This window comes from Parus major, chromosome 3 (assembly GCF_001522545.3).
Source record: "Parus major isolate Abel chromosome 3, Parus_major1.1, whole genome shotgun sequence".
Taxonomy (NCBI): domain Eukaryota; kingdom Metazoa; phylum Chordata; class Aves; order Passeriformes; family Paridae; genus Parus; species Parus major.
Genome location: NC_031770.1, coordinates 55,040,348 through 55,053,260, shown reverse-complemented (window position 1 = coordinate 55,053,260; position 12,913 = coordinate 55,040,348). Strand labels below are relative to the sequence as shown.

The window sequence follows — 12,913 nt, the reverse complement described above, 5'->3', positions numbered from 1 at the left end:
CCCGCCGCTGCCCGCCGGTGGGATCCGAGCTGCGATCCGCACCCCGGCCCGGCTCCGGCCCCGCCAGGGCGGCCAGCAGCCGCCGCCACCCCACACGCGGCTCGTTGGCGGGATCGTGGCGCTGTATAAGCCACCATCCCGTCCCATCCTATCCCGTCCAGTCCCGTCCCATCCCATCCCGCCGGCGGGATAGCTGCGGGGCTAGGCTAGAGCCTAGCCGGGACCGGGTGGCCGCCAGGAATCGCCGTCCCCAGCCCGTCCGGTCCCGCCGCAGCGCCGCCAGCACCCGCACGCTCCCGCCACCCCAGCCAAACAGCCTGAACCGCGGAGCCCCGCTGTCCCCGAGCCGGCCCGGGAGCGGAGCCCCGGCCGTGGAGCCCCGGAGCGGCTCCCGGCGGAGCTCGCTGCCCGCCCCGCGCTCACCTGCAGGGCCGCGCCGGCGCCGCCGCGGGCAGTGAGTGCGTCCCGCTCGCGCCGGGCGCTTTTTAAAAACTTTAAATTTGGTATCCAAAACCGCGGCAGCCAATGGCGAGGCGCCGCAGCGCCGACCGCAGCCAATGGGCGGCGGGAAGGCGGCGGGGGCCAATCCCGAGCGCGGCGGGCGGGGCCGGGCCCGTCCCTCGCTTTCCCTCCTCGGCCGCCAGGGAGGGACGCGAGTGGCGCGGCCGCGGCTCCCGCGCTGGCCGCTCCCGCCCGCCCCTTCCTCCCGCCCTCGGCCCCGCACCGCTCTCGGCCCCGAAGGAACCGGCGGCCGCCGCCTCCCGGCACTGACACGCCTAAACGCAGCCTGGCGCCCAGCTGCATCTATGTCTGCTTCTTTAAATGGACGCCCCTGGGATCTTCCCATCACCCTGGCACGCTCCGATTGTGCAAAGCTCCTTTACCGGGGAAGGATTCTCTCCCGCACCGGAGATATCCAAAAGCAGCCCGGATGCAATCCTGTGCCATGTGCTCGAGGGTGACCAGGCTTAACCAGGGATGGTGGACTGGATGACCCACTGTGGTTCCTTCCAGCCTGACCCATTCTGTGATTCAAGTCTGGCGGTGAATCTGGGCTCCTCTCCACAAAAGAACTATATTTATTTTATATGATCAATGCTACATATGACAATGACAATGTTGCAGAGTGAGCAGGAGCACTCCTGGGAGCTAGGCTGACTGGACACCAGATCCCTACCACTGCTGGAAAGGCAATCTACTCACAGCTCAAGGAGGTTACATTTGCAGAGACAACATCCTTTGCACAAAAATTAATATAGAGAGAGCAGAGGACTTCAAGTCTTTACACCGTAAAGCTTGCCATGACAGGCCAAGGAGGACAGTGAAGTCTCCCTATGTACAGCACTGGCAGATGTCAGGTTTGGAATACCTCTGCCAGCCTCCTGCCAGACCTACAGGATGTCTAGTTTTTCTCACACTGCTCAGAGCCTGGTCACTTGCAAGGCAACACCTCATTTCATGTTTGTTCAACAGCCAGATGAGAATAGGGAGGCAGGATCTGGTCAGACTGGAAAATCAGGGAAGGTCTAGAGTGACAAGGACCTAAGCAATTACCTAAGTTTCATGCAGTAGTCCAGTGCATAGACCTGGTCAATGACCCTTATTTGTTTGGAAAAAATATGAAGCTGAACAGCAAATTCCATCTACCACTTGGCATAAGAAGGTCTGGCTTTAAGTCACATCAGTAGGACTGTCACAAGTGCTCTCTAGTGTTCCTTTTACAATACTGATCTGGCAAGAATGAATACTTCAGTCCTAGTTTCTACTCCAATAGGTATCTAATTATTTTACACCAAAAAATGAGCCAATGTTTCTTTTTACTTTTTTATGTGCCAGTTTGGTGTTGAAAACTGCTAGTAAATACAGACCCAGGTTTCATGCTCACCAAAAGGAAATATGTATGCCCCATCTTAAGCACAGAGACATTCCTCCATCTGAAGTTAACTAATGCATCTTAAATTAAAAGACTTGGAACTTAATCATAGTTACCATGTAGTATTTACTAGGAAAAAAAAAATCCCAAAAAACCCCAAAACAGATAAAGGTATTGAGTGTTTTAAAGTGCTTTTAAATAAATAGATAAAACCAGCCAAGTGCCAGTCACAGCACATAACTTTTAGAAGATCAATAACTTGGGCAGTCAATTAAACCATAAAGGAGAAACTGAAGTCAAGTGGATACTAAAATATCAGCCCAACAATATTGTAACAATTATTTCCATTTTTGACTCAAGAACAGAAACATTTGTTTGTCCACATGATTCAGAATCACTTGGCTTCCATGGCATTTTTTTTCTTGAAGAAGGGGTATTCTTAAGCTTGTTTAGTGTTTATAAATAAGGGCCAGAAGGCCTTGAAAACATGACAGAGATACACTTTGGCTCCCTTTCCCATGACACATATAAGTGATAAATAAATATGTGGATAGACAGAGTGGGGTCATTTATTTATCACATTTTCCAATCACTCAAATAAAATAACATTTTTTTGGTTCTCTCAAGCAAACTATTTCACACTGTTGTGTGATGGTTAAATCATAGTTTAAATGAAAACTGGAACTAGAAATAACTCCTTTTTAATGCATGCATACCTTTTGAGAGTGGTGCATCAGTTCTCAGTAGAACTGCTGTTACTTCTGGTGCAGTCAAATTAACTTTTCAAAAGGACTACTGCAGCAATAATGTCTTTTATATAAGATAATAGAGTCTTTTACTCAGCAAGTAAGAAAACCTTTTCATATTCACGAGGAAGCAAGTTGTGATGTTTTTCATGATGTGAAAAGACGTTCCATTTTCTGGGGGGTGCTCTGAGAAACTTCTTTGCAGACCAAGGTCTATATCTGTTGTAATGGCCTGAGAAATAACAATGTTCAGGAGGAATGCTTTTTTTCATTTTCTGAAATAATTTCCATTAGAGATTCATAATCAGCATATTCTCTCAGAGTTTGTATCATTTCATCAAGCATTTCTTCCCCTAGCATGAAAGACTCAACATGATGCACTGATCTGCTTATTCTGTGGTCTGTAATCCGGTCCTGTGGAAAGTTGTATGTTCTGATCTTCTCTGATCTTCCTTTAGTCCCAATCTATGGAACAAGAAGAATCAATTTATCATCATCATCTTACAAAAGTGAAGAAATATCAATCAGGCATATAAAGCAAAATGTTTCTCTTCCTCACATGACTATACAAAATTTGTTGTAGTTCCACAGTACTCAGATCACTTCAAAAGCTGCAGTAATTATTCTCAAAAATGTAAAAGAACAATTTTACTGCAACTTTTTCTAGTACTACTCTGGTTCTTCATGCTGCAATCCAGTTTGCTTCACTGGATCTCTAGGATTTACATACTACTGAAATTTTAAGTCTGGCTAATATATGACCTTTATTGCTGAAGTAAAATGTAGTGGTGTTGTTTAGAGAGCTTGGGAACTCCAAAGATTTTGTTCTCTAGAGTGGCCTAGTGGAAGGCATCCCTTCCTATGGTAGGAGGGTTGGAGATAGATTATTTTTAAGGCCCCTCCAAGCCCAAACCATTCTCTGACATTCTTTTTGCCTCATGTAAGTCCTTCCTGGGCTTCTGTTGCTCTGTATTTCCATTTACTGCTTGCTGTTTAACAAAGATGTTACCCTAAAAACATATGCTTGTACAGAACTGTATCACAACTTACTTGAATCTTCCGAGCACTGTTTCTCTTTTTGTTTTCTTCTTCTAGTTTGGCATTGTATAGTTTAGCACATAGCATTTGCATAGCCTTCTCTTTGTTTCTAATTTGGGATCTTTCTTGCTGACATTCAGACACAATCCCTGTCAAAAATATCGTGACATTTAGCACTTAAGATTAACACATACTAAAAGAGCTCTACAATTTCTGGAAGATTTTTCGTATGTTACATTAGGCTATTACATTTGGACTGGGAATGTGGAAGTCCAGGTTTATTTATGAGTAATGATACATTTTGGGAGGGAAGTGTAAGCTGAGTTGTACAGGTGTTTTAAGCCATAAGACAAGAAATTTAATTCAGTGGAAATTTATTTCACCTGGACAATAGATGAATAATGAAATAAAAGATACGTGATGTAATCTGACTTATAAAAGACACCTTCATTACACATAAATTTTGGCCACAGTTCCAGGAAACATAGGGTTTAAGGAACAGTAAAATCCTTAAGACAGTTACTGCTTTGAATATGATCAGTATATAAAACAGTGGGCACTATTTTATTTAAAAAAATAAAAAGGGTGTGCTTTCTCATCCCACAACAGACAATTAAAGCTAAGAAACGAAAAGCCAAAAATAGAAGCAGGGAGAAGAAACACAGTACGAGCTAAGTGGTTATTTGGATTTGTAAAGTAGCTCTGGTAATATTAGAGGATGATTTTATAAGATTACATAGTATTACTTTCTGAAAGACTTATTTATAAACAACATTTTGGATCATGGTGAAGGTTTATAAAAAGATTTATGATGAGAGAAATAGAAGAAGTAACAGGACAATTTTAAGGATGAGACAAATGAAGAAGGGAAAGGTGGAACAAGAAAAAGTCAGAAGCTAATGTGAGGTATGAACTCCCCTGTGAAATGTGTGTAACTGCAAAAAATTTGCAATACACTTTAAGATTTCTATTAGACACCCTAATAACTGCCATCAGCAAAAACTAAGATCAATTGCTGGTTTTAGTTTGTTGCTTTTTTATCCAAACATACAGGCAATCCAGCACAATTTTATCAGGGGTATCTTTTTCTCACCACATAGTGAACAGAATTTTAACCTCTCCACTGCTTGCCTTCTGCTTTACTAGGGTGATGAAACGAGTGCAGAATGGATTGATGTTTTAAACAGATACAAGGAATGGCTGGCAAAAATCAGGATACATGAAGATAAAGAGTGCTTAGGATTACCCTGAAACCCTGTAAAGCCTGACTAATGTTTGTGGTAGAGAAGAGGAAAAGTTAAAATGCAATGAAAGTCAAGAAGGCTGTTGTGAATTGCTCAAAGGGAAGTAAAAGGCTTAGGAATGGCAATAAAAATCCCCATACAACAGCTAAAAACAGGTAGTGTTTGAGGGTGTATTTATCCCTGCTGTGTTTCCTAACCTGAGCCAGAGGGATGGGCCTCTTAATTATGTGTGTCATCTATGGGAGAGGAGCCAGCAGACGAATGGGAGCTGGCATCCTGAGTAGACTCTACAATTAAAAGTAATGTTTTAATACAGAAATAGCACAATCTCTCTTTTGGAGACTAGTCAAGAAAATTCAGAACATTAGATTTCAACCTACTCCATTTTTCGGTGTCATTTTCATGATTTGAAAGCTTACATGTAATTTTTTGGTAGAAACTGATCTGAATGCTTTTAGAATGCCATGTCTAATAGCAAAATAAAAAACTTATCTACTGAAGCCAGTAGTCTCCACTGTTAAAAACTGGAGTGGGCACAAGATGATGCATTTAGAGTAGTATGAATAGACATGAAAATTACATAAAACCTCTGCTCTACTGTAGCCCAGGTTTGAAAATGAAACCATTGTTTCAAAAGAAATTCTGACAGCAGTTTTGGAACGTAGACCTTGTACTAAGGAAAGAATGAAGCAGCACCTGTTGGAATGTGGACTATCCGTACAGCACTGTCTGTGGTATTGACATGCTGGCCTCCAGCTCCACTAGCTCGCTTTGTTTCTATCCGTAGATCTTTCGGACTAATTTGCAGCCTCATCTGTCATGGGAGACAGAAGAAGAGAAAAAGAAGTATTTTATGTTGTTTCTTTCTTGACAGATATCAAATATGCACAGTCAGTTTGTGTTAGAAGACACATTCATGCAAATCAAACTTCTGAACATTTATGGGTACTAGTTCAAATCCTCTTATAAACATATTAAGAAATCTTGCTACTCAGATTGGAATCCATCATGATGGAACCCCAGAAATCAGCCAAACAGTAACTTAATGCATAACCATTGCTTAGCATTTTCCTCTCTTCTGAGAGCTCTGCATCCTCTTCCAGCAGAGTTAACCAATATTTGAGCTTGATTAGATGGTTTTTAAATGACATATCAGACATTGGCTTTGAAGTGAAGCAATAGTCTCTGTGAGGAAGGAGCAAGACAATTTTAAGAAAGTTCAGGAAGGAGTAAAATCTTTGACAATCTGTTAGGTAAACATGAAACCAAGATCAAAACAAAGCTTTCTTAGCTCATTGCTTTTAAGAAAGCAAATATAGCAAAACTGAATTATCATACACTTTAGAACAGGCAAGTGGAGACGCTACAGAAATGGGAAAGAGGAAGTGCTAAAAGGAGTAATCTATGAGCCTGTTAATATGATTCAGTCTTTTGTTAATTTGGAGAAAATGTAGTTTTCCACAAAACATGTGAGAGAGTCACAGTGAATTTTCAAGTCATAATCAAGTAAATTGTCAGTGACTTTATATGATAAATAACAGAAATTCTTTATTTCATCCCTGTGACAAAAATAAAATAACAAATATGACCTAGTTTAAAATTAAGATTAAAAAAGTCATTATGTGAGAATATCGAGAGGCAGAAAACACTTGGTATAAAACATTGCTTCTGGTAATGTCTGTTAGACTAAAAGATAAATATTACCTCAGTAGGTTGGGGCAATATGGCAACAGTCATTGTGCTGGTGTGAATGCGTCCTTGTTTTTCTGTTTTTGGTACCCGCTGAACACGATGCACTCCTCCTTCAAACTTCATGTATTTGTAAGCCTCAGCACCTGCTATACTGGCTACTGCATGTCTTAGGCCACCTTAAATAAAGAAAAAGAGTTATAAACCTTTAAGAATTGCTGGTACAATGCTGTTGTACTTCAAACAGTGTATTTACTCACCACTGGCATTTGTTTCTTAAAATGACAGATTTACCACTTCAACACTTGGGCAAAATTATGCCAAAAATGCAAGAAAAATCTTAAAGCCATGCATATTTACTCACACACTACCTCAAAAAGGCAAGGACTATCAAATTCTCTTTTCTAGAGTCCAATTAAATTTTTATATACATTTTTAATAAATTTTATATACACTTATATACATTTTTTCCTGGAACAACCAGAACACAGGTTCCTGCACCTCTTAACAATACCTCCAGCAAAACACTTGACAGCAACATCCTACAAACATTGAATAGTTTGGAACATGGAAGTCAAGCCCATAGCAATCATGGCTTTGGGGCAAAGTTCCTTTCTCTTCTAGTTTATGACATTCTTGATTTTCCTTGTTTGATGGTATGCAGTACAGGTGAAGAATTAGAGAAGTGATGGCATTATAAATGAATATAACTTTTCACCCATTTTTGTTTTTAATACAGCTCAATTCCCAAATCCTATTCCCAGCACAGTGGGTGGTGTGCCAAGGGAATGACTGAAGAAGAGAAAGGCAGCCTTGAAAAGAATATTGTTCTTCAGGCCTTGCAACAAGAAATCACAGCTGAAGAAGAGAAGAGGCACGTACCTCTCAGAAATACTGATTTAGGCTATCTCTGAGACTAAGGAACTCAACCATAGGGACAAGACAACAGCTTTTTAAAAAAGGAAAATGAAAACAACATGGAATCTGAAAATGCCCTGCACAGCAGGAAAAAAATCATCCACCAGAACACAGGCCAGGTTGTTCACCTCAATGGACATGTTCATTCATTCATAACTTTATTAAAATATATATTGTTTTACAGTCATGTTTGTGAAAAATAGGAGGAGACAGTTTGGCTTTCTCTTTCACAAAATTTTTGTCCTTCTGCTTTTAAAATTTGTAGTGATATGTGTGCTTACAGCACTTAGAATAAGATGACCATGAAACTAGTTCATATGAGAGGTATATAGATCATACTGCTTCAAACTGACTATTACCAAAACAGGTTTATTATGAACTGCAGACAAATCTAATGAAATTTTGACAGCCCTTTTACCCTGGCAGACATGTTGTAGGCTTGTCAAACATAGTTAACTCTTGATAACTATGTGTTTCCTCCTTTCATATAAAATATCCCAATCTATCCTGATATCTGATTTACTCAGAACAAGGGTATGAGTTTGCACTCGCTTTAAATGTGGCATCTTAGATCAGGGAAAAGTCCCACATCTGTGTCTCTGCCTGCCCCTAGAGTGAGAAGAAGTGGGTAAATAAGGACATATGAGTTTGTGGTTCAACATGCTATTTCTGCACAGTGGCATCCCATGAGCTAAGTCAATAAAGTAATTTAAGACTTTAAATGTCTTACTTATGTTAGTTTATGTAACCTTTATTTTATTGCAGCTTATTTAACATTCACCTTGCTCATACATGCTCACCTTCAGATTTCAAATTCAGGAGTTCTCTGAAATAAGGGAGCTTGACATTTTAACACAGAACCTTGCTTTTGCTCATGTGATCAATAAAAATGGAATATGGGTAGGATGTAACAGCCTAGTGTCACCAGCATCCTTAGCGCCACTCTTACTCAGCATAGCACACACACTTTGAACCTGAGGGTTCAAACATCTGTTTCATTGGCCGTGCCATGTATAGTGCCTCTATTTATTTCCATTTTCAGAATGTTTTGATAATATGTGGTTATGCAAAATTAAAAAAAAACCCCAAAACTACAAGAGACTGACAAAAACTAGGGCTGCCTTTATTTTTCCTAAGACTTACATCCTAAATGTTAATTTCACTGCACAGACAAAACTTCAGCAAAACAGACTTTAAAATAAACATATAGCCATTAAAAAAGCCTAGCCCTTTCAAAGAGAAGATACTAGGTTAACATATTAACCTAGTTAGTTAGTTCAATTTCCCATTTAAGGCATTAATGAGAATATCTCTGAGGGTCTGGGCTCCTTGTCCAAGGACTGGGCTTTCACCAAAAAGGTAGCCAAGTCAACTCCCTTTTTCTTCTAATCATAGGGACTGTAAGCTGAGTCAGACCTGACTTACAACTATTCCATAACAGGACTTTTAACCAAATCAGTGGACTGATCCAATTACCACAGTGGCCTCAAAACTGCTAGAGCTGAGAAAGAAAAAACATACAGCTGCCTAGAAGGTGAGACAGGCCTCGCTTAAGCTGACTGAAACTGTGCTCTGAAGGTGAAGTGTATGAGTGCTGCGCTTTACCCAATCCAAGTCTTGCACCAATGGGAAGGGCATCTCTCCTCTCCCCCTAGTAGGTGAAAAAAAGAAGACCCAGACTCTTTCTCTTTTTTGTTTACATCCATCTAGCCTGTACAATGTTTATTTCATTTACTTTTTTAAAAGAAATAAAGTTAACAGATTTCTGTTGGCTTTGAAGGCTAAACTGGTTCAGCTCCTGGCAAAGCGTTTGCCCAGTCATGAATGGGGATGAATATGACTTTGCTCTTTCAGCAACAAAATGCACTGCAATATGAAGTTTTTCATCCCTATCTCCACTTAAACTGTAAAAACAGTTTACTTGGCACATGAGCTCTTAACCATACAAGAAGTTTATTAATATTAGCAAATATAAATAATAGAAAATAAGAAATTCAAGTGTCACAAAATTTTTTAAAAAGTATATTAATTGAATCATTAGCAGCCACTCTAGAAGGGAGCCTGAGTTCATGTTCATCAACTTGAAATAAATACTTCCTAAGAACTCTAAAGAGTTATTCTAACAGTTTACAAATACAGCACTTTTTAAAGTCAAATTCTAATAAAGCTGTTAACAGCTGTTACAAATGAGCTATATCTAAATATCCCATTTCCTTATATTATAGATAAGATACTATTACACATTAATTTAAGATGTTTTAGATAAAACTGCAAGAATTGTTTAATAAAACAGATTTCTCTATGCCGATAGCTCCATAATAAAAACTAGATTTTTCAATCTTCCACCAACCTAATCTATAAACAATAAAACATTAGATAAGTAAGTAAAATAGTGTAGCAAAATAAACTTTACATAATCTTAATTAAAAAAAAAAAAGAAAAGGTTAAACCAACATATCTGTATCGCTTTCTAAATTTCCATCTGCTAAGCACTTGTCTTTCAATAGCTTTAAAATGTAGAAATTAAATAACTAAAAGATAAATTTCCTTTGTAGCACTTCAGTATTTTAATAGTTTTTCTGAAATGGAGTTTCATGCCCAAATACAGAAGCTGAGGAGAACTGTACTCAGACATTCAAATAATATTCCACTTCCAAAATTAACTTCCTTTACTTAGGAAATTAAAATGTCCTATGAATAAGTGTTTCAACTTGAATTAACAAGTTACAGTATTTTCATTACTGACCTATTTCACTGGGAAAGTATTCTAATACTTCAAATTTCCACTTTTTATAAGCAGCATATCGTTGATACATATCAAATATTTCCGAGGTGAACAGCATGGCTTCCTGCCCTCCAACTCCAGCAGTTACTTCCATGACAAGATCACTCTCATCTGTTTCTTCTGAAGGAATCAAAAGCAACACTATCTGTAAATACAAAAGCACCCAGCTAAGACTCCCCTCTGACACTGCTACCCACACCTGAGAGAGTGTAAAACGCCAGATAAGTCTGTAACTGATCTAGGCTGTGTTCTCCTGCCCTGAGGACAGGCTTCAGCCAGGCAAAGGAGTGTAAGGATGATGCTGCATTGCAGGAAGGCTTCCTGTGTCTGTTCACAGTCACAGGAGTTACACAGGCCTCTCCTGAAAGCCACAAAACTTCACCAAAGTTTTTAATCCATCAGGAGCACTGTGAGGATACGTGAGGATATATGCCTGTTCTTGCAAGACAACTGAGTATCTCCCTTCTAATCAGATTCTCCTTTAATTCCATCTCAAGTGCAGAGCTAAGACAGTATGTTCAGGAGCAAAGTCCTCCAACAACAACACAAATGTATTATTTGTTTATTTATTTTAAAAAGAAGAGCCTGATTTGTAGATGAAAGATATAACAAAAGCAAAAAGAGATCAAAATTTTGCACACTGGATCAAAATTCTGGATGATTTGCAATTGCTTTTAAATCCTTGTCCTTTACTAGCATTAGGTGATGCTTCTTTCCACAGATGACGACTTTTTTTGGCAGAAACATAAATATTTATAAAATTACTTAAAAGTGACTGTTGTATTGTTGTTGGAGGAGTAACGAATGTAGCCATAGCAGCTTCTACAGTGTTATTAAGTTAAAACATTCTGTTCATGTGAAGATTATTTATTGTTAAATAACATAGATACTCTGTAAAATTTATATAAAGTAGCAGCCTAAAGTAGTTACATAGTATTAATTTTTTTTTAAAACCACTGATGATGGGCAACTTTAAGGTTTCCAAGGGCTACAGAGTTGGACATATGTAAAGGTACAACCAGACAAGACAAACTATAGCATCTACTTTAAAAGATACTGTGATTGAAACATTTTCAGGTACAAACAGTCGCTTACTTACAGAATATCTTTATAGCACCTGATATTTTCATTTTCCTTAGGTAACAGACACTTTTTGGGGAGTATAACTAGCACAAGGGGGAGGAGAAGAACTTATCACATACATCTTGACAAGAATCATAGAATGATTTGTGTTGGAAGGGGCTTTAAATATCACCTAGTTCCAACATCCCCAAGAAGACAGTTTGGCTTTATTAATTTAAGAATGGCAAGGAAACAGGGGCTTTAGAAGGGGATCTAACCTGTTGTTTCAGTTCAGCTATCTCTTCTTCACAGGAAGCAATTTCTGTTTCTGCAAGCTTCCGGAAATCTTCGTTCTCATCTGAAATATTTGAGTATGGTTAATCCTCAGACTTATATCAGTGCCATTCTGAGAAAACCTTCTCATGTTTGGAAAAAATAAGAATAAGAAAATAAGAAGACTTGCTCTACCAATAAAAACCAAAAAAAACCCAGACAAAAACCAAATTACCACACAACCCCTCCCTCCCACAAAATACTAAACCTGTCAGAAAATCAAATTATTAATATGGTCTGTAAAGAAGATTCTAAGTACATATGGAGTGTTTTCTAATCCTCTGCAGGTATAGGACATGAGAAAAAACTGAAATAAAAGAATTTCCACTGAAACATCAAAAATCAAAATCCAAGCCAACTATAAAAACCAACGATTACTGTGCCAGTGGTCAAACAGAAGCACAGGTTGCACAGACTGGTAGTGAATTTCCATCCTTGGAGATGCTCAAAACCCAGCAGAGAGAAACCCTGAACAACTTGTGGGTCACCCTGCTTGAGCAGGAGGATGGACTGGGTGATGTTCAAAGGTCCTTCCCTCACCAGCCATTCTGTGGCTCTAAAAAACCTGTTTTCTGTATTTCAGTGTGGTAAGAACATAAAGGATTTAAAGAGCACAGCATCTTCAAAACTGGCACTCCTTGTTAAAAGGCCTAATACCCCTATCACTGTATGCAAAAATCTGAGTACTACAGTACAGTTCTAGGAAATACTTAACCATCTAACAAATGTTTGCTGATCCTAAAGTACTCCTTTTCTAGATTTTAGTTTTCTAGCTGCTATCAAAACGAAGTTTGAGTCTGGGTTAAAAAAAAAATCCATTATTCGGCAGCACTGAAAGTGTGCAGCTACTGACACACAACTAAGTCAAATCACAGTGTGGAGACAGCAGATTCAGGTGCTGACCTCTATGACTGCCAAAACAGAGGCAGGCAGGCGGACTGGGCTGTCTTGGCAGCAAGGAAAAGATGGGTAAAAAAAAAACAACTCCACCAATACTTCAAAATATCCTCGATCAGTTATCTCTGCTTTATATGAAACCGGTCATCAGCAGCACTTCCCACGCCGGCGGAAGTACTTTCCCCACTCACTCGTACCCCCGACCTTTGCTCGGGCTGTTTCTTTGCCTCCGGCAGGCCCGAGGAGGCCGCCCCGGGTTCCCGCAGGTGACACGAGTGTCACCGGCACCGCCCGCCCGCCGCCACGCGCGCGCCGCTCTCCCGCCCCG

General features: G+C 39.8%; 2 protein-coding genes across 7 annotated transcripts in view; both read right to left on the bottom strand.

Annotated features, from left to right (window-relative positions):
• The window catches only part of FBXO5 (F-box protein 5), an 8,086-nt gene extending 5,401 nt beyond the window's left edge, over positions 1 to 2,685 (bottom strand). Inside the window, exon 1 of one of the 2 annotated variants that reach the window (XM_015623117.2) lies at positions 2,590 to 2,685. In XM_015623117.2, the coding sequence (XP_015478603.1) occupies positions 2,590 to 2,607 (18 nt within the window). In that variant the 5' untranslated portion in view covers positions 2,608 to 2,685. Of the gene's footprint in view, positions 1 to 423; positions 509 to 2,589 lie in introns of those variants that run through there. The other variant, XM_015623118.2, reaches the window with a different exon arrangement.
• Positions 1,980 to 12,913, bottom strand: part of MTRF1L (mitochondrial translational release factor 1 like) — an 11,569-nt gene continuing 635 nt past the window's right edge. For 2 of the 5 annotated variants that reach the window (XM_015623123.2, XM_015623119.3), the window contains exons 2-7: positions 11,634 to 11,713; positions 10,255 to 10,438; positions 6,606 to 6,769; positions 5,598 to 5,715; positions 3,670 to 3,806; positions 1,980 to 3,084 (exon numbers count right to left, since the gene is read on the bottom strand). In XM_015623123.2, the coding sequence (XP_015478609.1) occupies positions 2,869 to 3,084; positions 3,670 to 3,806; positions 5,598 to 5,715; positions 6,606 to 6,769; positions 10,255 to 10,387 (768 nt within the window). In that variant the 5' untranslated portion in view covers positions 10,388 to 10,438; positions 11,634 to 11,713 and the 3' untranslated portion in view covers positions 1,980 to 2,868. The other 3 variants (XM_015623120.3, XM_033512745.1, XM_033512744.1) reach the window with 3 other exon arrangements.